A 23,569-nucleotide genomic window follows, 5' to 3' on the forward strand; every position below is an offset into this window, starting at 1 on the left:
CAGAGGGGAAAACAGTCCATGCAGCGAGGATTAAGGTCATAGCTAGCTAGTCATTTGAGACGACCATCATCTGGTGGTATTTCAGTTGATAAACATCGGAGGTAGCATCATGGTATTTTTAACATTCCCATGTTTAATTAGGAATCGTGGTCCTGACAGATTTTGGAAAGTACAAGAGCTCTTGAAGAATGCTCGGGTAAGATTCCATACTTACTGCTAGATGTTAGCATAGCAAAGCGTAGCATATTCAGCCATGGTAGTTGCGTCTAACGTATGACAATTAGCCTTCAGGATTAGTGGTCAGTGTTCATTATGGTGAACTGCGCACTTTATTATAAGAGTGATCATCACAATTCAGTGTCTGGGCAAACCATTGCTCATCAGCGAAGTTGGGTGCCACGGTGCTCGCTAACGGTTTCAGGGTGGGATAACATAACCTTCAAGTCTTATTCAAGTCAGAGCCGACAATTTTTACGAATAGTTTTATTTCTCACTAATGTTATTCATGCAGACTAAGTTACGCTTCCTGTGTAATTTTGAAAAATTCGTAGATAAAGTTAGCTTGATCTTTAACTGGCTCACAGCTTTTGAATACTGCTCGTGTCCTCATGTCGTGCTAAAAATGCACATCCCTGTGCACGCAAATCTTGTCATGTTAATCCTGCTATTTGCAGTCAGTCCTTCCAGTGGAGAGTTAGTCGGTGGTTGCATGGTGGCATGGAAAACAAGTGCGCTGTTAATCACTTTAGTTTTCAGGGTCAGACACCCAAGAGATAGGCCTTCTGAAACAATTCCATGTCTTGGGTAGTCCAGTCTGTACATAATTATGCTCTTTTCCTGTTGATAACTGTCACCTTGCGTGTTTATTCCAGCACTTTAGAGGCAGAAAGAACAGATGTTACAGCTTGGCAGTGCGTGCTGTAAGAAGAGCCTTTGTTTATGCCACTAAAAGCCGACAGGTGAAGAGGCGCAACATGCGGACGGTATGTCAATTTCCTAATATTTAACATGGTGTACAAAATGCTTCCTTCCTTCAGATGTATGGAGCAGCAGGGATGACCAGCTAATGATACATAGTGATAACTTTTGGCTAATAATGTGTGCATCCTTCAAAAAGCAGCTTTTAAACTACAGCAGTGGAGTGAGAAGAGGTTTACCTTGTCATGTATTCAAAAATAACAGTTTCTAATGTCCTTAAGTTATGCTTTGTTATCTCAATGGTAGCTATACAAATTCTTCTCTGAGGCTGCTAAGATAACAAGTGAATGAATTTGTAAGGTCTTGGCTCTCATTTATTATGGTTTGTCTGTTGATTAATTGCTGTATAGCTGTGGATCTCGAGAATTGCTGCAGCCACACGTGAATATGGTTTGAAGTATCCAATTCTCATTGATAACCTGGTGAAGGTAAGTGTACATGTGCTGAAAAGGCAAACATGCAATATAACAAACAATCCTAAAGTTGTACAAAACCCCATTTTGCTGATTGAATTTAAAGTTCTCATAGCCTTAGTAGAATTAATAGAAGACTGGTAAGACTTAAATCAGTAGCATTTATTCTGTTACTTACATGCTATCCTGCATTATGTTTCTCTGTAGAGTAGTGTCCAGTTGAACAGGAAGGTTCTGAGCGACTTGGCAATCAACGAGCCCCGGACATTTCAGTCGCTTGCCAAGCTGGCACGGGCCAGGCAGCAGGAGGGATTCCATGCTGCCCTGGGGAATGGGTCAGAACCGCCCGGCATTCTGTCCCGTGTTGTCCTTCTTCATTGATTACTCCATCCCGCCTCTCTGACAGCATCTCCGGTACACAGACGCAACACACCTTGAGCATGCTCAGCTGATCCTGAGGAGAGATGTCACCTGGTTACACACACACACACACATACACACACACACACACACACACAGATTCCTATTAAAGGTTCCTATCAGGTGAGCCTCAGCCTCCAAATAGAACTCTCTCTCCCAGACCTTACCAGTTACAGAGGAGCTGATGAGATCCACCCTCAGTGAAATCTTTCTTCTGGAAAGAAAGTATTTGTGGGATTTGTTTTTGTATGAGACAAGAGCTTTTGTAAAAGAGAAAGTTAACCTATTGGCTCCTATGTGTAATGCCTTGTTTTTGTGTAAATATGTGGAATTGCTGTATCGTGTATTCTTGTCCATAAAAGTGAATAAATCCTTTGTTATCCTTATAGGTGTTGGATCTTTCATTTATCTGTATGTTGGTTATGGGGCCAAAACTAAGTTGTAGAAGACAGCATTGGCAATGAAACACAGTTAAAAGTATTTCATTAAAAAGTTCTACGCAGTCATTTAATAATCCAGGCTTCCATTAATAATAATTTTTGACCAGGGAGGTATTCCAACTTTTTCTGCGTTAAATTCAGTTTTGTCACTGACCTGTTATACCCCCCAGCTGCTTATACAACTGTGATTTACTTTGATAATTTGACATTGACCCCATGACAGTAAATATACAAATCACACCTTGTGGCCCTCTCCCCTTCTCACCATAATGGTGACAGAAATGTGAAACTGAAAAGCACAGCCAGTCACTGAAAAAATACTCAGCATGGCATGACAAAACACATCCCCTTAAAGTTGCCACCATCATGGCTAGTTTACCAAATGCAGGATTAGATGTGCAGAGTTCTCACTAAATGAATATGTAAAACTTTCTGTATTGTTATGTTATATATACTTGGAGATTTTGGTCAAGTTTAGGTATAGTTTTGCATGTAAAGGAACGGTTTGAGTGAAAACATTAATACCTCTCACAATGTAAGGTGGTCTATAGTATATTATCACTGTGACCTGATTGACAATGCTGCTAAATGTTATCTACATGGTGATGTGCATCAAAGTGGCCTACAGATCCCTGGTTTTGAGGGTCAATAGGTCTGGCTACTGCTTCTTTTTTATAGCTCTTTTTATTGTAATCAATAAATGTCTTCAAGACTCTATTACGGTATCATCTGAAGTCAAGTCTTCTGTTCAGGGATTCTGTTATTTTCAGTATAGTTTATTCTTTAGAAACACAACACAATAAAAAACATTTATCACTACCTTTATAACACATTGCAACACAGTTCTCTCTCAAGATGAATCAGATTCTTAAAATAAACATGCACCTTATCCAGTGTTTTGCTGACATTGCTATTTGCATTTCATTGCATGCTAGTTTTAAAAGTTTGATCTCATTTTGGAAGACGTGTTTATGAGGTATCGGATGCCAAAAAGAAAAAAGAAAATGTGGTGGTATTCCATGGCTAGGATGCTCTTTATTATTTTCCCCTTGTGTCCCCCACATATACTACATCCATAGGCTGTTTTAACAATGCCTTCACGTTTTAACTGTCCATGCAAAAATTGCTCAGATTTTCACTATGTTTAATACAAACTGATTGGTTTGCTTTCTCAATATTATTAATGTCAGCTCACATACAAGCAAACGGAAATGGCTTATGATAAGATTTGCATTCATCAGATTGAACATGTGCTCTTGGTTGTCATCTACAGTACATAAGGCTTACAAGGAGTCATATGAGTGCAGAACCAAGTTTAAGCTGACCACTGACTCATAGTAATATAGATCCCATTTGTTCACATCATTGTTTAATACCAAAATATTAATACCACCTATATAGCCTATAAAGAGATTAGTTGGTATCCTGAACATGACAGAAAGTCTCCAACCCACACACCCAAATGAAAAGAACGAGACACTGAGGCCTTCCACGTTATTTTATATTTAAAGAGACATGATATAAGGAAAATTTGTCTACACTACGGTACAAAAATGATAGTCTAAGTGAAATGAGGTCAAAGGGTCAAGGAAACTAAATATTGTAATCACGAAAACAAAGCTATCACCAAGCAAAGAGTAGGGTGATGAAGGGGAGCAGGAGAAGTAAGGCCCCTGGAGACAGCAGAACAAGGGACTTCGAAATATTTCAGTCGAAGCCAGAAACTGGAACACCTTAATTAGGAACAATTGACAGGTGGGACAGGAATACAATTTTCTAGTGAAGGGATGGGATGTGGACAAGTTTTTATGGAGACACCTGTCTGGCCATCAACCACATGAACAGTAAACCAGAGCAGAAGAAAAATGTTTGACCTATTCAGGCCAGATTTAAAAATCAGGTGTTTTTTATTTGTTAAGTGGTAGCCAAGCAGTTTACTTGTGGATTGTGGGCATAATGCTTGTTTCCAGAAGATGGCGGTATAACACATAACAAGGATAGACAAAACTGGATGGTGCACCAGTATTGGAAGATGAAGCAGTGTGCAGGCAGACTTACATGTGGTCATATTTGTTGCTATACTATACAAAGTCGACTATTGGTAGCCTATGGAATTCAGTGGCGATAAAATTGGCACCACTGGTATGGAATTCTGTGGAGATAAGATCGGCACCTATTGTTTTGGATCTGTGTTACAGTTTTTTACAATTGCTTAAACACTAAAACCCATTGGCTGAACAAAGTTCTCAGTTGCCTGAACTCATGAAGCTAATTGCGCAGTCTGTTGTCAATACCTTAAACTATTTCACACAGTAAAACACAATTTGCAGATCTCACTTAGACTTTTCAGTAAAACTCTAAACACATTTTTAGTCTCAAAACACATTCTGCACTCCAATGCACATGTCATCCATGCTGGTAAACGCAAGTGGCAACAATCGAATACAAATAGAAAACAAATGTCCTTGATTAAACACAACCACTCAAAATTGATTTAACTTGTATCAAATGATGTGACACAACCAATATAAGCCAGTTTAGAGAGCCAACATGATGTTGAAGTATGGAAGGAAAAAGTCTGAGAATGGATAGAAGAAACAATGTGAGAGGATGAGGACAAGTGAACACCACGTTGACTCCTTTGATTTTAGTCCCTTTTACTGTAGTAGGCCTACAGTGCATTGTAGGCTGTGTAATGTACAATAAACAAGTTGTATGGCCCTGAACATTGTGCTTTCTATTTGGTACAGTAGCAGTACTGACTGCTCAATAGATTTTGACTGGTTGCAGGGTTCATATCAACAAAGAACAACAGTGAGCTGTGAGTAGTGATATGCAGGGTACAGTACTATAGGGGTACAAGAAGGAGAAAAAAACAACACAAATTAGAGCAAAGCAGAGTAGTAATTTCTGATACATTTGTATAGCTACTATGAGAAAACATGTTTTCATTCATCAAAAGACAATGATAGATAAAAATGAAATTTGTACTTCTCCCTGAGAACTATATGTTTTGAACAATGTGTTTTCTATTTTTTGGTGTATTGTTAACTGACAGCTTGAAAGTGTATATCATTTTGTTAACTCTGTTTATGATTTGAGAGCAGTGTTTGATTTTGAGCACAGGAGAAACTGTTTTAAAGGCACCCAGTGCAACTTTCGAGGCTTAAAAATAAACATTCAATTTCTAGTCTTTTTTACACGTAGTAAGTTTCAATAACTACATACCATTACATATCGACATTCAATGAGCAAAGATGAGACGTCGTTGTGTGGTGAGAACGGATAGAAAATCGATAACAACAACAATCCCCACCATTTTCTTTATTTTTTGTTACCTACAATAAATAAAGCAGGATTCCAGTCAATGGAAAAATGGCCTCTCCCCACCGGCGATTGTTGATGTTTACGATTTTCTATCAGTTCTCACAACACAACGACGTCTCTTCTTTGCTTCTTGAATGTCGATATGGAATGGTATGGAGTTATTGAAACTTACTACGTGTAAAAAAGACTAGAAATGTAATGTTTATTTTTCATTGAATGTTTGTATAAAGTTGCACTGGGTGCCTTTAAGGGCGAAATTTTCATTTAGCAAAAGATTCAGAGGTTTTGTAAATAGTGCTTGAAGATGAGGTTTTGTGTTTAGAGTTTAGAGAAAATCGGTGACTGTTTCAAGAAATGTGTTTTAGCAATTGTAAAAAACTGTAACTGTAAATTAATAGTCTGCGCCCCCTGGTGTTCGAGTGCAGCCTTGCAGCCTTCTAAGATAGGTTTGATTCCTGTCATGCCTAACTTAAATGTAATGATTATGGTAAGTAACTTTAAAAGTTAGTCACAGAGTTACTGACTAAACATATGGCCTACACTGACTAGGCCGCATCACGGAAGCGTGCTGACAGGGGGCCAGTGGGCCCTATGAGGTGTGTCCCGAACAGAGCGCCAGCGACCATAGGTGCCCATGTTCTGCCCTACTGTCCCCTCATCCACTAAGCACGGCACTAGGATTCACCACAGCAGGGGGGCAACTATTCTTTTGAACGCTCTTCACGGCCAAAGAAAATGTTCCATATTGCTACGGATTATGGGAATAAACCATACGGAAAATGTGTCCATGGCAAGAGTGCCTATATGGAAAAGGTCTGTACATTTTTTTTATACAATTATTGCATGATGAATCTGTGTTAAAGAGCTTGCATAAACTTCATACTAAAATGGCATAATGCTCTTCAACATGCAAGGTAGGTCATATATAAAAACCTATGTAAAAAACATAGGTTTTTATATATGACCTACCTTGCATGTTGAAGAGCATTATGCCATTTTAGTATGAAGTTTATGCTATGTTACTGTATATGAAATGGGCCATAATTATGTGTGTTAACACATATATGAATTTCAATATGAGCAGATGTACTGGCACTATACAGTGAGTCAGTACAGTCAGTGACTGCCATCAGTGGGAGGCATGTTAAAACATTGTAAACAGTTTGACATGAATATAAGCGTGTCATACTGTGTGTAGGAGTGTGTGTGTGTGTGTGTGTGTGTGTGTGTGTGTGTGTGTACCAGCCCACTGTTAAAGTATTGTGTTGCATTGGTATCTATCTGCTGTGCGTTATATGATCATCATAGCATAGTCATAGTTATTATGACATCTTTAGAGTTGTTCAGAAATGACGTGCATGCATGTACTGTACATGAACTGCAGTCTATTTTGAACATTTGCACAATTCTGCCAAAGGCTTCTCATCTTTGTCATCATCCTCCTCCTCAGTGGGCTGGTCTTTCCTTGAACATGTGCCATTTGCAACCAAGGGTGAACGACTGCAGACAGTGTTGCCATATGTTCAGCCATTATGGCACCAGGGGGAGTTCCGTAATCAAATTTGTGAGGGAGACTGTAAAAATTCTCTAACTTGGACTTTTGCTGGCCTCATCACCAAGGGGTGCTGTTTAATTTAAAACCATTGTTGATACTATGGTGCTGAAACACAGAAGCACAATGCTTTCAGAAAGTTTGCAGACCCTTTCAAGTTCAGACTCATTCTCAAATGGATTCAATCCATTTTTGTTTCAATCTACACACAATACTAATCCAAAACCCAAAACAACAAAGCAAAATCAGGTTGTTAATTTGTTAAAAACAAAAGGCAGCAATATTCCATTTATAGAAGTATTCAGACCCTTAGTTATGGCACTTGTAGTTGAGTTCTGGTGTATCCTACCTCTATCAATGGTCCTTGGTATGCTTCTACAACTCGACTGAAGTGCCTAACTGAATTCAATGGACATCATTAGGGGAGGTACAGCCTTGTCTATATGAGGTCTCACGGTTGATGGCGTAGGTCAGAGTGAAACCATGCCAGACATTTCTGCAGCATTGAAAATCCTGAAGAGTAGCTACAGTAGCCTCCATCATTCTCAAATGGAAGAGATTTGAAATCCACCAACAGTCTTCGTAGATCTGGCTGCCCAGCCAAACAGAGCTATTGGGAACGGAGGGCCTTGGTCAGACAGGTAACCAAGAACTCAATGGTCATTATTAATCAAATGCAAAGTTCCTTTGTGGAGATGGGAGAACCTTACAGAAGGACAACCACCACTGCAGTGCTCCACCAATCAGGCCTTCATGGTAGAGAAAAAAAAAAAGGTTTTAGGGGGAGGAGCAACTCTGGAGTAGTTACTTCTGTGAGGCACTGAATAATTCATCACTTTGTTGCATATTGCTGTGATATAATGTTGATTCATCACTTTGTTGCATACTGCTGTGATATAATGTTGATTCATCATTATGTTGCACATAGCTGTGATAAAATGTTGATTCATCACTATGTTGCATATTGATGACAGTCACTGCTCCCCTGACTAAGAAATGCTATCAGCGATGTGTATACCCTTCTTCTAGCCACGGGAGCTAACGGTTGTCATAGTGACAGCTGTTTACATACCACCAGATGCTAACGTTAGCGCAGCATTCACTCAGCTGTACGCTACCGTAAATAAACATCAAAAGGCTCATCCAGATGGAGAGCACATCATAGCGGGTGACTTTAATCAAGCGTGCTTGAAGACAGTGCTACCTAAGTTCACCCAATATATCAAGTGTGCTACCAGAGGGAACAATACACTCGACCACGTATACTCCAACTTAAAGCATGCCTACAGAGCCCCACCCCTCCCCCACTTAGGACAGTCAGATCACCTTTCACTGCTCCTCATCCTGGCATAGACACCGCTCAGGAGGAAGACAAAACCTTCAAGACCATACAAATCTGGCACCAGGGTGCTCTCACTCAACTGCAGGACTGCTTTGAACAAACAGTGTGGGACATATTCAAACAACAGGACACTGAGGAATATACAGGAACTGTACTGTCAATCATTGTACAGACAGTGTGACTGCAGTCAAAATGATTCGGGGGTTTCAGAAACCCTGGATGACAAGCAATGTCAAGACCCTACTTCAGGAGAGGAACTCCGTCTTCTGGTCAGGTGACAAGGCCCTGTATAGTACTGCTAGAGACAACCTGAAGAGAGGCATCAAAAAATCCAAAAAGGCTTACAAGGAAAAAAATCGAAGACCATCTCACTAACAAAAGGAGAGTGTGGCAGGGAATTCAAAACATCACCAACTACAAGAACAGCAACACCGGCACTGTCCACGCTGATGCCTCACTGGCAGAGGAACTGAATCACTTCTTTGCCCGTTTCGAGGTCAACAGGCCCACCACAATTGCACTGACTCCACCAACCTCCAGCAGCCCTACAAGAACCTGAGGAGAGATGTGTGCTCAAATCATTGAGCACAAGGAAAGTCACTGGCCCTGACGGAGTATCTGGAAAGGTACTCAATTCCTTTGCCAATCAACTCGCTGGGGTCTTCACTAAGATGTTTAACCTTTCTCTTTCTCTAGCCACCGTCCCACCCTGACTAAAATCAGCTACCATCATCCCGCCCCTAAGAAAACAGCCATCAACAGCTTGAATGACTATAGTCCGATTGCACTTACACCTGTAATCATGAAGTGCTTTGAGAAACTGGTTTCACGGCACATCAAATCAACCCTTCCCCCCACATTTGACCCGCATCAGTTTGCTTACAGAGCAAACAGGTCCACAGAAGATGCCATCGACGTAGCCCTCCACACCACACCTGGAACTCTGTGGAACCTATATAAGAATGCTCTTCATTGACTACAGTTCAGCTTTTAATACTATCATCCCTAACATACTTGTCAGCAAATCAACTGCACAAGGCCTCTCCCCCTCCATCTGCACCTGGATAAAGGACTTCCCCACAAACCGCCCACAAACTGTAAAACTCGCCCCCCACCTCTCCTCCACCATCACGCTAAGCACTGGCTGTACTCCTAGGACACTCATGACTGTACAATAAATTCTGGACTACAGAGGGCAAAGTGCAGATCCAGCCCCACTCTACATCAACAGGTTCTGTGTGGAGAAGGTCCACAACTTCAAGTTCCTAGGAGCCCACTTATTAGATGACCTCTCCTGGTCTGCCAACACCTCAGTGACACTTTGTTGAACTCTTAACATACATATTTTTTAAAGCTATACTTACTGTTTTTAGATAGATGTAGTATTGTTGTGTTATATGTTGCTGTTGTGTTATATGTTGTCCCTTGTCGCACCAACAGGAGAAGCACTCCAAATGTAATTGTATGCAAATACAATGACAATAGAGGCTTTTCTATTCTTCTTCTTCTGATGTGATATAATGTCGATACATCACTATGTTGCATATTGCTGTGATATAATGTCAATTCATCACTATGTTGCATATTGCTGTGATATAATGCCGATTCATCACTATGTTGCATATTGCCTGTGATATAATGTCGATTCATCACTATGTTGCATATTGCTGTGATATAATGTCGATTCATCACTATGTTGCATATTGCCTGTGATATAATGTCGATTCATCACTATGTTGCATATTTCTGTGATATAATGTCGATTCATCACTATGTTGCATATTGCCTGTGATATAATGTCGATTCAACACTATGTTGCATATTGCTGTGATATAATGTCGATTAATCACTATGTTGCATATTGCTATGAAGTAATTCCTCCCCACATGTTCCTGCAGTGGAAACCCGCAATACCTACAATGTAGCCTACAATAGGTACAATATTTTAAATATGGTATTGACATAGTTATTTATTAATCATAAGCACTGTTTTTTCAGACCTTTTCCTCAAAACATCTGCATCAGGCAAGGCATCCAGAGATGACACAGACAACAAAAGTAGCATCCTAAACTGAACATACCATTTTACCCTTACTGTCTCTGCCATTCTAGATGCAAATTGATCATATGTGGAAAAATCTGTAAACCAAATATTCCCCTGATTCTCTCTGGCTCATAGCAGTCATCCTCCCTGAGAGGAAAAAGCATATTACTGTCAGGAAAATGTGTGGGAGAAACTCAGACACAAAGACTGAAGACTGAACCCATTACTCATGCACAATGGAGGTAATGGCACTGTATTGACTGGAAATTACAAGAAACCTTCAGTTGAGCCTGTGTTCTCAGGAAGAAAAGGCAAGATGTTTTGGACATTTGGTGCTGGACACAGGCCTATCTTATGCGGTTCTAGACCCTGAGGTGTTCCTGGTCAATGCATTTGAAGCCCGCCATCTGAAGACAGGATATCCGGCTGCTCTTCAACTTTCTGCAGTGAAGGCTCAGCTAAGGCCCTGCCAGAATTTTACTCTCTGAAAATGTGTGACACCCACTGCCAAAGACGCCGGTGAAACTGAACCTCTCTCAGCTCTCTCTCTCTTTTTCCCAGAACTAAGCAGATATTTATAGATTTCAACAGACAAAAAATAGAGGTATTGGTTTCAAGAACTTCAAGCAAGCATTTGTGCGCTTTGGCTAGCTCAATCAGAAACTTTCAACAAATATGTAGACATGTTTTTTTGAAACATGTATTCCCTCACATGTATTCCCTCTCCCTCTCCCTCACTTTCGCAGTCACAGACTCTCTCTTTGTTGTGACTCTCACAGACTTTCATCACTCGCGTATAAAAGGACATTCTCATTACTCCCCTCAAGATGCATCTCTATTTTAGTCCAAACCATGACAGTGAACTCTTCTTGTTGTAGAGAGTGCTTGACACTGGAGGGCTGAGCGTTTCTTTAAATACCCCTGACTCTCTAAACGTGATCCAAGACACCAGGCACTGTGAGGCTGTGAGTCACTGTGATGTGTAATCCTGTTAACTTTTTCTTTCATTGGCTTAAACAATCTGCTGGCATCCTAACCTCTTTAAATGAATCATCGAAATAATGCAGTGGGGATTAACTCTAACACTGCTATATCTAGAGATGCACAGGTGAGGTCAGGTCACAGGTCTTACCTTCGCTCTTCTAGATTGACTTGTCTTATTAGGTGTGAACCTACAGTACTGAGGTGATCTAGTGAGGATTTTGTCTGCTTTTTGAAATGGTGGGAACAATGTAATTTCTATTCCAGTCTCCAGCTGCTCGCCCTCCATGTTCTTGAGTGTTGTGGTGGAACATTAACCCTGGTCTGGATACTCTCCTGTGGATTTCAACACAGACGCTACTCAACAACACATTTGGATTTTTCACCTCAAAAAAGCACTCCTCACTCTGTAACTGAATCTGGGACACCAGACTCCTCTTAAATGTGGGTTTCCAGACTATATGTGAGTGAAACATGACCTGAGATATAGTCTGGCACAGGCTAGCGGAGCATCTAGTCTAGTCACTGATCTGAGGCCTGTGATATGCTGGTGCAATTCCACACCCTCTTACTATTCATCTCACATGGCAGTTGAAGGAGGAATCTGCACATCTCCGATATGGCACAGAGCCCTGGCAGCACCCCACCAGCTGTTTTGAATGCATCCATCTCTTTCCAATGGTACTGGGTCCTGTAGGGCTTATTAACAAGATCTTTAAATCAGTCTTAATGCATCAGTAAAACCATAGGAAGAGAGTGCATGTACCTGTCAGAGCATTTGCTGTATTTAAAGACGCCTGCTCCCTCTCATTAAGCCAGTTAGCCTGTCAGAGCCAGCCCGCTATCACCATGGAAACCATGCTATCTTACAGTGGAGAGCTTCTTTACCTGTGTGCATTTGTGTGGTGTGTGTGTGTGTGTGTGTATGTGTGTGTGTGTGTGTGTGTGTGTGTGTGTGTGTGTGTGTGAGAGAGACAGAGAGAGAGACAGAGAGAGAGAGAGAGAAAGAGAGAGAGAGAGAGAGAGTGTGAAGAGAGTGCTCAAGCATTTGCATAAAAGTCTCACAAGATCCTTCATTCAGTTGTCTGTTTATTGTCTGGTAAATTTGTTCAATCTTCTTTCAAGTTCACTTTGCTAATGAGCAGCAGCTACAGTGACAGATCTTTCAGAATAGAGACAGGCAGAGGGAGACAAATCATTTACAGGCAAAGGCACAAATATATCGACCTCTTTTAATGGAGAATGTCAACAGCAATGGAGAGAAAATGAACAATGGTAATCACAAATCGCAACCTCATTTTGCAAGTTTTTACTTTTTGTATGTTGGGTGAAGCATGTACATAGATTGTTCACAAAACAAGATCCGGTAAAGAAAGAAGACAATTGAAATAGTTAAACTGATAAAGTGCATGAAGGTATAATATCACTGGGCTGAAATGGCATTGACCTAGATCAGTCATCTAGCACAACAGGTAGGACATGATGTGTCTGCAGAGCAGACGTGTCTCAAAGGAGAAGGACTTTCAAGGTCGCTCTAGCCATCAGCAGTGTGTGTGTGTGTGTGTGTGTGCATGGGGCACAGGACTGTTCATCTGTGTCTAGAAATGTAGGCTACAGCACATGGCAATGACACTGGGTGAGCAGAGATGTTACTCTGCTGCATACTCAAAGTGTGTAACTGTGAGTTGAAAGAGTGCATGGTTTTGTTTTGGTTTTTGTTTGTCTCCCGTCTGTCTCTGACTCTCCTCTTTTCTGTGCCTGTTAATCTTAAGCACCTAGCCATCCTATGGCTCCTCATTGCATTAAAAGCTCTGTCCTCCATGCTCACGTTGTCTGCAGTAGTGGAATTGTATCCAGATTACAAATCTCTGCAGGCCTGAGATTGAGGCAGGTGGTGCTTGCCAGTGCTACAGAGTGAATTTGTGCTGTGTTTCTGAACTACCTGCACAACTTTAATGCCCAATCAGTGTCTTTTTTTTAAATCTGTACACAAAATGTCATTGGACTTAGCTTGCCGTGGCAGTTCATAGTGCTCTCAATGGTTTATTATAGACTGTTGACTGTGTATCCAAAGAGTTCCCTGAAATATTTTTATATTATTAAATTCTTGCCCAGTGAGAGTCTAAGAAATAATACATTTAGGACAATCTGACAATTTATGCTGATCAAAATGTTGGGGTGGATCTGTGTATGAAAAAAAACTCACATTATATAAGAGACAGGGGGAGTAGAGGAAAGATTCCACAACATTTCCACAGACCAGGAAACAGTAGCAAACAATACAAAGTGTTCTCCTTGCCAAATTCTCTAGTAAATACTATCCCTTCAGAATAAAATAAATATATATTGACATTCAAAACTACGAGATCATCATAATTTATTCTTCTAATTTCCATTCTTTAGAAAATATTTAAAAAATATACAATCTGATTCTTTCATTCACCACTCACAACAGTGTGTGGCGCCCCCACAGTTCTACAGTAACTAGCTTTGTCCTATTAGTATACATTTGACCATTTCTTTATACAAACATGGAACTGTCCAAATCAGTTCAGAGTGTTGCAGTTGAATGGTGGTTTCAGTGCTTTGCTCTCAGCTTCAAGTTCCAGCCAGCTGTGCTTGTCTCAGTTGCTGACGGTGATCTGTTGTGAAGTATGCCAACCCACCAGGAGTGAATCCCTTCAACACAACCAATAGAAAACACTGAAGAAATTGTTTAGGCCAGTGCCTCATCAACCGTAGTCTCAGTATCACATAGGTACGAAGGGGGTACTAATCATATGTTCACACAACTGGACAATCCAAAGCAAACAATGAACAAATTAATTTACAAACGCATACAACAAACAAACAATGTCGGTTATAAAAAAAAAATCACATTGAGGTGCGCTTTTGTGCTCGGAGTGGAAATGATCTGGACAAAGGACACAGACAGGGAGTCACAGTGGCTGTGTCTCCTCCATAAAGTCTCTGAAATCACCTTCCTGAACAAAAATGTCATGTTACATATTTTCTCAGAGGAATGTTCATCAGGCAAAAGAAACATATGCCTAAAGATAATAATTAGTAATAATTAGTTTTGTTTTTGAAAAAGACTAATAATAATAGTAAAGAGGATACTCATACAGTCCATACAGTACTCACATACAGTACATAGTGTATCTGTATAAGGGACTTTATTTTACAGATGCACACACACACTCACACACTCAGACACACACACACACACACACACACACACACTCAGACACACAATGCAGTTTAGGTGCATATAACTAAGGCCAGTTCTGAGGAAGAAAACACTAGGAAGTAAACAGCAAATTGCTCCTTACACAAAGTTGATTCAGTATGTCTAAATCTACCATGTGTTACATACAATAACATATGACCCAAAAAACCTTTTTCTACACAATCATGTTTCAGGTTGTCCTCAAATATTGTGGTGTTTAATGCAAAGTACTGCAAAGGACAAACTGATCAAACGTCTGTATTTGTCAACATTTTGTAGAATTACCATGAAACCACAAACCTCTCCAAGTGTGTTATTTTGCGTCATTGCATTTAGCTTATATCTCTTCCCACGGATTCTTTTAAAAATGTCGGACCCTCTTCTTCCAGTTTCTTCTTCATGAGTGGCAGGAGCAACAGCTATCACCTGCTTTAGCTCAATTCGTTCTATGTGTTGGAGTGGGCTCTCTCCCCCTGAGTCACATGGTTCTCCTGTCCACCTCCTGACCGACCCTCCAGTGGGAACACACTGTTCTGGACTAGCACCCTCTGGGACATCTCTAGATGATTGATAGCACGTTGGTGGCTGCTATTGCTGCTAAACTTGGGGCTGGTGTTGCCAAGGAGACGCTCAGAAGGGCTGGGGTCTGGGCCGTCATGCAGGTGCTCGTCTTCATCAGTGTCGGCATCAATGAACTTGCTGATGGATGCGTCGTGGAATGTGAAGACACTCGGTGTTAGGACCTCAGGGGATTTTGGAGGGGTCTTGCTACTGGCAGTGGTGTAGACTGACACCTCAGGGCTTAAGAGGGAGCGGTCGGACATGGCCGAGCTATCAGAGAGCGCTCCGACCCCTGAAGTCGGGGTGGAGGAAGGGCCGGTGTCCACTCCATGGAAGTTGACCTTGAGTGAGCGTGACTTCAGTGGATTGAGTAAACGGATTCCTCTAGGACTTTCTGTGAACAGTCCGTGCCGACTGCTCTCCAATTTGGTGGTATGCTGCTTGGCTGTGGTAGCAGGGCTTGATGTAGATTCGCCATGGTGCTCTAAAGTGGTCTCAAGTCCAGGGTTGGCGCTCACCCTCCCAGGCAGGTTGTTGACGGGGCTATGGGAGAACCGAGAGCTCTCCAGGAAGTCGGTGGCACAGCTTATGAAGCTGTCAATGCTGGACACGCTCCTCATGTCGGTAACGCCCTCAGCACTGGTGGGAACTCTCTCTGCCTGTATAGTTCCCAGCTCAATCTCATCCTTCAGTTTTGCTGCTCTGGATGAGGGCACTCTCTCTTTGTTGTTTAAATTGGGCTGGGACTGGGTTTTCGCCATCTTGTTGTACATCTCCTCCAGCTTTTTCACATTAAGGTGCTGGGGGCTAGCCTGACAAGCTTTTTCAGGGGAGTCTTTTTCCTTCCCCTCCAAAGACTTATTGGAACTGGTCTCTGAGGTGGTTGTCTGAGGTGCCCACTTCCATCGCGTGGGTGACATGTGGTTGTCATGGACCTTCTCTTTCTTTCCTGTGTCTTCTGCAGTCTTTTCCACCACCACATTCATGAGTTCCATACTGTGCGCAAAGTTCTCCTTGATGTTCATGGACACAATGCTGCCATTCCTCTTGGCCCTCTCCAGGGCCTCACGACGCTTGACGGCCTTCTCCTGTCGCTTCTGTTCCTTGTAGAACTCAGAGAAGTTATTGACAATGATGGGGATGGGTAGAGCAATCACTAACACTCCTGCAATACAACACAGACCACCTACGATCTTCCCTAATAAAGTCTTTGGGTAGATGTCCCCATAGCCAACTGTTGTCATTGTGATGGTGGCCCACCAGAAAGATGCTGGGATGCTTTTGAACTTAGTGTCCTCTTCATCCTTCTCTGCAAAGAACACCAGACTAGAAAAGATCATGATGCCCATTGCGAGGAAGAGGATGAGCAGACCCAGCTCGTTGTAGCTCCGTCGCAGGGTGAAGCCCAGAGACTGCAGGCCCGTGGAGTGGCGCGCCAGCTTGAGGATCCTCAGGATGCGCATGATGCGGAAGATCTGCACCACCCGCCGCACGTTCTGGAACTGGAGCACGCTCTTGTTGGACGCCGTCAGAAAGATGGTGACGTAGTAGGGCAGGATGGCCAGCAAGTCGATGACATTCAGGGGACCCTTGAAGAACTTCCACTTGCTGGGTGAGGAGAGAAAGCGTAGCAGGTACTCCATGGTGAACCAGGCAATGCACACAGCTTCTACATGAGCCAGTTGGGGGTTGTCAGTGGCCTGACCAAATTCGTCGAGGTCTTGAAGCTCTGGCAGAGTGTTCAGAGACAAGGCGATGGTGGACAGCACTATGAATAGGATAGAGAGGATGGCAAGAACCTGTGAAAACACAACAGCAGCCAATTAGGTCAGACATGGTTTGCAGCATATCTTGACATTAAAAACACTTGGCAAATGCTTGGTAAGGATACACCAGCCATCTCGTTCACTGCCAAGGTGGTTCAGGGATTACAGAACAAAGACAGCATTAGACAGATACCCACATGGCACAGGATCCCTCTCATCCTTGTGCAGTGAAGAGGTAAAATTACCTTTTAAAAGTGTTCTGGATTACTTTGGCAGACTAGGAATTAATGATAGTCTTTTTGTGTGCCTGATGCTTGAAACACATGAACCACTTAATACACTAATTCCTCCCCAGCCCCCAGTGTGCATGAAAGAACCTGCCAGTGGCATTTGGTGTCTAAATTCTATTATGTCTCTACGACATTCACACAAATATTCAAGTTCATATCCTGATTAATGCCAAGTACTGTGCTGACAGGACAATGTGAAAGGAAATATGACCACATTAATTCTAATACGTACCATGCTTCAATCAGTTAACATCTGTCAGCCATAATTTGTATCATTAAAGCAGTTTTGACCGGTAATCTTTCTTTACATTCCATAAAGCGCATAAGAACTTCAGGATATAGAAAGTATACTGACATAATGTTTTAACTGTTTCTGTTCTCTGATTGAGCAATGATATGTGAAGTCTTCCAAGAGCCCAAATCACTCTTCTGTTTCCCCGGCAACCGTTTTGTAGCATCGTGCACCGTATGTATTGTTGTCGAGAGCCTGCTGGAGCGGGTGGAGCAGCACTAGATAGGGGATTGGACGGAACTGATAGCAGTCACTGGTGTTTCACATGCCAGCAGGAGACTGTGAGAGCTGACAGCTTCTCCTCTCCTGTGCAGAGATTAGACAAGCTATATCTCAGTCCAACATGCCCCCACAAGTCTCTTCGTCTCTCTTTCTCCCCACAATCCTTTCTTTCTCACATGTTTACAGAGGCACTCTGTCTATTCTCTTGCTCGGTCTCTCTGTTCCTCCACCTCCATCTCTCTCTCTCTCTTTCTCTCTAGCAAACGTTACTCTCCTGTCTTGTATCACCACCCTCCCACATCCATCCTCATTTCAGTTTTTTTCTTTCTCCGTCTCAGTCTTTCTTTTTACTCTCACAGCAGCACCTAGTCCTCCTTTCTCTAAGTGCCGCCTCCTCCAAACTCTCTCTTCCCTGTTCCCATTTCAATTCAATAAAGGAAGAGAGACAGGACAGGAGACAGGACAGGAGACAGGACAGGAGTACACATCATCCCTCTCAACATCAATCAAACACAAGGTCACTGGGCTGATAAATCAGGGCGCTGAATTGCAGGATTACTCCGTTCTCTCACCACTCATTATCTCTGCTTAATCATGACAGGTGTCTGAGAACCCCACCATGGCCTTTGAGTGCAAGGGCACTGAGAGGCTGCTCAGGGGCACTTCACGCTGTGTGAAAAGGTGATCTGGAGGGCAGCAGAGGGCTGGCATTTCAATTAAAACATCCTCTTTCCCAAAGTCCAAAAAGGTGACAGACCACAGGAAAGGGGGCTGAGAGGCAACTGCCCTCATCAAAATAAATCTCTTTGGAGGAGGCCACACATTCACCTCATGATTCATAAAGCCTCAATTCATGCATTTCTGAGAGAAAGCTTTAAAAGACAATTTCACTTTCCAATTAGAATGTGGGTATTTAAAAGTTAATTGACATACATTTGACACCCTCTCACCCCAAATTACCACTCATTATAGGAGCTCTCTCTGCACCAGGTAAAATAAGAGGATCTCCTTAACCTTGTGTTCTCAACAGTGCTCTGTGTCCTTCACAAAAGATTCCTATGCATGATCAAGCACCAACTCACATGGAAGTGGGATATTTCTACGCACACTCAAGCTGTGAAAAGAGACTAAAGAATTCCACAAAAAACAACCCTGACATTCAAGTGTACAGACTAAGCTGTAAGCCGTAGTGTACCCTGTTTAATGTCAAGTCTCAGACTGTTATTTAAACTCCCCTTGAAATTTTACTGTTCCATCTTCTTGACCTCTTAAAGCTTTATGAAATCAACTCCATGACAGCTCAGCTCTTGACTTAAACATAGGGCCAGTGAACTTAACAAACAAGGACAGTTGATTTTCCAAAATTAGCAAAAACCCACCTAAGATAAAATCTCATACATTAAAACAACCTCAACTGGAAAATTTTAATTTAACACACACTGGGCTGGGCTGGACTGGGCTGGACTGGACAGGACTGGACTGGTCTGAGAAAGACTTTCCAAAGGGATGTGCTTATACGTTTAATACAGTACCCTTTCTCTATGTATCTCTCACAAACATATTCACTTTCACACACACGTAGAGGTAGTGCACGAATAGAGGCTGTGTATGTTGAAAAGAGAGGCTTTAGTGTTTTTGCTCATGTGCGTGCCATCCTGGTGCTGAATGGTTTGAGTTCCAGTCACAATTCCATGTGCATCTCGCTCGTTTGCCCCTGCCATGGGTCAGTGGTGATTGGGAAGCGATTGGGAGACATAGACAGTTTCTGCTTAAAACATTTGGCGTGCAATCTGATGATCAGCGTGGCCTTTGAAGGAGTTCACATTCATGAAATCATGAGTAATTCAGCTTGACACACAGACGGGACACAAACTTCTACAGCGAACTGTGACTTTAAAAAGACTGAAGCCGGGCCAGAGTTGAGAGCATGTGCAATGGTGTGCATATGTGCCTGTATTCTCCTGAGTAGCATACAGTGGTGGATGTTGCTAGATTTGAGAACTGTTTGTCCATATTTGTGAATGCGTGTGTAAAGAGCCTTGCCTGTCACGTGTGCATGGCCACTCATGTGTGCATAACTCATGAACCTAGTGCCCTTAGCCAGCAGCGGACCCAGACCTGGACCACACCACCTCAGCTGTTATGTGGACCTTCTTCGGTAATTGGCTTCCTCATCCCACTCTGGGCAGTGTGCCAGTCACAGTGAGTGAAGAGATTACAGAGATGCAACATGGACTCCCTACAGGGACAACCCTATCCTCGCCCACCAACAAAGCCCATGAGAGCTCTGTGCACTTGCACACAGGACTAATCTCCACCAACTGTTAAAATGACAGAACCTGCTGAACACGTGGAAAAACTACATCTACCAAGGTTACATGCGGCTCCCAGGTCACCCGTGCCATTAGAAAACACCCCACGGTTTTCGGTTAACGGGCAGACCCGGCGTCATGCTGGATAAAGTATCCTGCTCAGGTGACAGGGTTTTGGTTAACATGACCTCATGTAGGACACAGATGGCAGAAACAAGCACTGCTCCTCAGCTCCTCCACTGTTTATCATTAGAGCAGCTGCGTTTTACATGTTAAATCAGGAAGTTTAGCGTTAGCAAGTGTATGTTAGTGAATATGTATACATTTGGACATGCGATGTTCTGTGCCATTATCACGTGTGGGGAGGATATTGGAGATGCACTGCCTGTAGCAGTCAAACAGATATCAATGATAAATGGCCATTCTGACCCCAGAACAGCCAACCCAGTTAGCAGCTGACTGAGGCAGCTCTTACACTGACCTGGGACAGATCTGCTGAATCAACTCCAAATCACTGCCTGATCCCTGTTAGATAATGCTGCTATCTAGGGTGGGGTGCTAAGTGCATAGGCCTGGTTTTCACACCCTTTTTGATTGCTTAAATCACCACCCACACACAGTCATCATCCCATTCTTCTGTTCCAACAATTAGCAAACCTCGAATCCTCTTGTCCTCCCCTTAAGCCTCCTCTGAGGCCAGCTGAATATTTCATGCCTTCTGGGAGCGCTAGGCTACCCTGCTATCCTGTGTGAGGTGCGTTAGTGAGGCAGTGCTCAGCCAAGCATGAAGGACCCCAGGGCGGAAGCACCGACAGCAGCCCTGGCCCACTTTCCCCTCTCTCCGCAAGGTTAGCGCCGTCTACGGACACCAGAGGGAGGAGGGCGGGAGGGCAGGCAGCTCACGGGGCTCAGACGCTAACTCCCCACTGAAGAACATCCCCTCCCAGAGATGCCAGCTGACAGCTTGCACTGTTATCCATTTTCAGTCAGTGTGTGTGTGTGTGTGTGTGCGTGTGTGCGTGTGTGTGTGCGTGTGTGTGTGTGTGTGTGCGTGTGTGCGTGTGTGCGTGTGTGTGTGCGTGTGTGCGTGTGTGCGTGCGTGTGTGTGTGTGCGTGTGTGCGTGTGTGCGTGTGTGTGTTTGTGTGTGTGTTTGTGTGTGTTTGTGTGTGAGTAAGTATGTGTGTGTGTGTGAGTGTGTAGTTGTGGTGAGGGGGTGAGAGCGTGTCAGATTGTAACCATGTTTCAGGTGGAGGAGAATAATAAGCCTGTTTCCCCCTTTATCTCACTGACCCCCCCTGGTTAGACAGGAAATCACTGTTCAGATCCGAGCTCCTGTGTGTGTGTGTGTGTGTGTGTGTGTGTGTGTGTGTGTGTGTGTGTGTGTGTGTGTGTGTGTACATGTGTGCAGTTTACAGATCTCCCCAAGAAAAGGGCAAAATATCTACCAAACTACAAACTGCTGAAACCACTGTTACTTGCAGTTGTCATGTATGGAGAAGGCGATATTTTTTGTATCCACAAAATTCCTCAGTGCCAGTTGTTAGATGGGACCTGCACCAACACTATTTATATCCTTTTATTTCTTCCTTATATGTGGAAGTAAAAAAAGCTATTGTCTGTAGGTTTGTGTGTGTACAACTTGTATGTGCTTGTAGATGTCTATGTATATATGTGTGTGTGTGTGTGTGTGTGTGTGTGTGTGTGTGTGGGTGTGTGGCTGTGGGTCGTCCTGATAGGAGCGAGAGCCTGGGTTGTTCTGGGTTGCAGATCCAGTGAGTCAGAGGAACCCTCTCCCCAGAGAGCAGCTGACTCTGTTGCGGCCCTGATCAGTCCCACACTCAGCTGCTCTCTGGTTCAGGAGGGGGGCCTGACTTCCTGCTGCTCCTCTCTTCACTTAGGTGAAATCCGTGGCAGGAGCGCCATGGGGGTTGTTTTCATCCCGTGTGGGGAACTAAGATAGACGCAGATATTTATACCCCAAGCGAGTGGCAGGGTGGCGAAAGATTGACGATGATTGCGCCAATGGAAAGAGAGAACTGCTAAAAATATGAACCATGGGTGGGGGGAAACTGGCAGGTGCTGCAGAGCTGCGCTGCGCTGCAAAGGAAGAAATCGAGAGTGAAATTACGCTCAATAAACATGACTGTCACCTGCAGCCGAGGACAGCAAAGGATAAATATAATAGGATTGCCGCTCTATATAAAGCCTCCTTAGAGAGGAAGTGTTCCCCTTGGAGACGGCTGTCTCTTAGGCCATTGTGTTGTGAACTTCCCTCCCCTCAGTTCACCTTCACTTTCACCCTCATCATACACCCCCTGCTGTTCCATAGTCTCCCATGTGGACTCACATTATGTTGTTGTGGAGCATTGCGCATGGGGGCCCTCTGATCTGACTGGAGAAAACATATCTGTGGAATCAGCTGGCAAATATTCTTTGATTTCCTTCCAAAGAGAACATCCCAACCCAGTGCTTCACGGTGACTGTGAGAGGTTGGAGGAGTATTAGGAGCCAAGACTAATCGTGAGGATCGAGTGGGTAGGATTCTCTGCTTCTCTATGCCAGCGCCTGGCTACAGTGAGGCAGTAGAGCTGAAGTGAGAGGGATGTAAACAAGGCAGCTCCAGGGTGACAAGGACACACCTTGCATGTAGGAAAAGTTCACTGTGTTCAGGGTGCTGTTGACACCTCCTCCCCTTCTTCCCTATGCTCTCTCTCTCTCTTTTCCATCCCCCTATGTCAACATATTCCCTTTTCCTTTGAGGGAACCCAAATTCAACAGCCACAGAATAAACAAAAGGCGGAAATAAAAAAAAAGAGAAGGGAAGAATTTGTGATAGAAAAGAGGGAATGTTGCATAGGGGTGAGTGTGAGACAGGCAGACAGAATGTAAGCCAGGAGAGGGAAAAAATTATTCATCACACTGACAGCCATAAAATTGAGTTGTCATATAACATCACAGACACATTGGGGCGAGAGATCTTCAAGAGATCTTAAAACGGTACAACAGACTAAAATGGTCCAGGAAAGAACACTATTATTGTATTGTAAGTCGACTATTCTGTCATATATAAATCAAAGGTTGAGAACATTTGGAAATGTAGCCATTAATGATGGTCCAGTTTTAAGACTGCCTTCACATTGCCACGCTTCTCTATGTAAGTAGAGACCCCACAGACAGGTGTCCTGTGGGGGACTGGAGGAGTGGAGCCAGTGGAGTGTGGGATGTTGTGGGGTTGACTTTCGTGGCTGGCCTGTCTGTGGTAATGCATGTCTCTCCCGTTCGCCATTATTATGGATGGCCCAGCAGAGAGCTCCTCCATCAATCTCCCACTCCCTTCCACACGCTGGGTCTGACATTAATTACGCAATCAGCCCAGGTGGCAGTGACAAAGCACAATGC

The 23,569-nt window shown here is 43.2% G+C and overlaps 2 protein-coding genes across 2 annotated transcripts in view; one reads left to right on the forward strand and one right to left on the reverse strand.

The window, feature by feature from the left end:
• mrpl20 (mitochondrial ribosomal protein L20) lies at positions 1-2,197 on the forward strand. Its single transcript, XM_080845474.1, has 4 exons — positions 1-196; positions 873-983; positions 1,329-1,406; positions 1,599-2,197. The coding sequence occupies exons 1-4, from the start codon at positions 110-112 to the stop codon at positions 1,770-1,772; spliced, it is 450 nt and encodes a 149-aa protein (XP_080701600.1). The 5' UTR covers positions 1-109; the 3' UTR covers positions 1,773-2,197.
• Positions 2,198-15,172: 12,975 nt separating this feature from the next.
• The window catches only part of LOC308371674 (potassium voltage-gated channel subfamily B member 1-like), a gene marked incomplete at both ends in the record, with an annotated part of 35,391 nt that continues 26,994 nt past the window's right edge, over positions 15,173-23,569 (reverse strand). Inside the window, one exon of the mRNA XM_080846660.1 lies at positions 15,173-17,086. Within this exon, the coding sequence (XP_080702786.1) occupies positions 15,173-17,086 (1,914 nt within the window). The remainder of the gene's footprint in view (positions 17,087-23,569) is intronic.

Source organism: Sprattus sprattus, assembly GCF_963457725.1.
Source record: "Sprattus sprattus genome assembly, chromosome: 10".
Classification (NCBI taxonomy): Eukaryota; Metazoa; Chordata; class Actinopteri; order Clupeiformes; family Clupeidae; genus Sprattus; species Sprattus sprattus.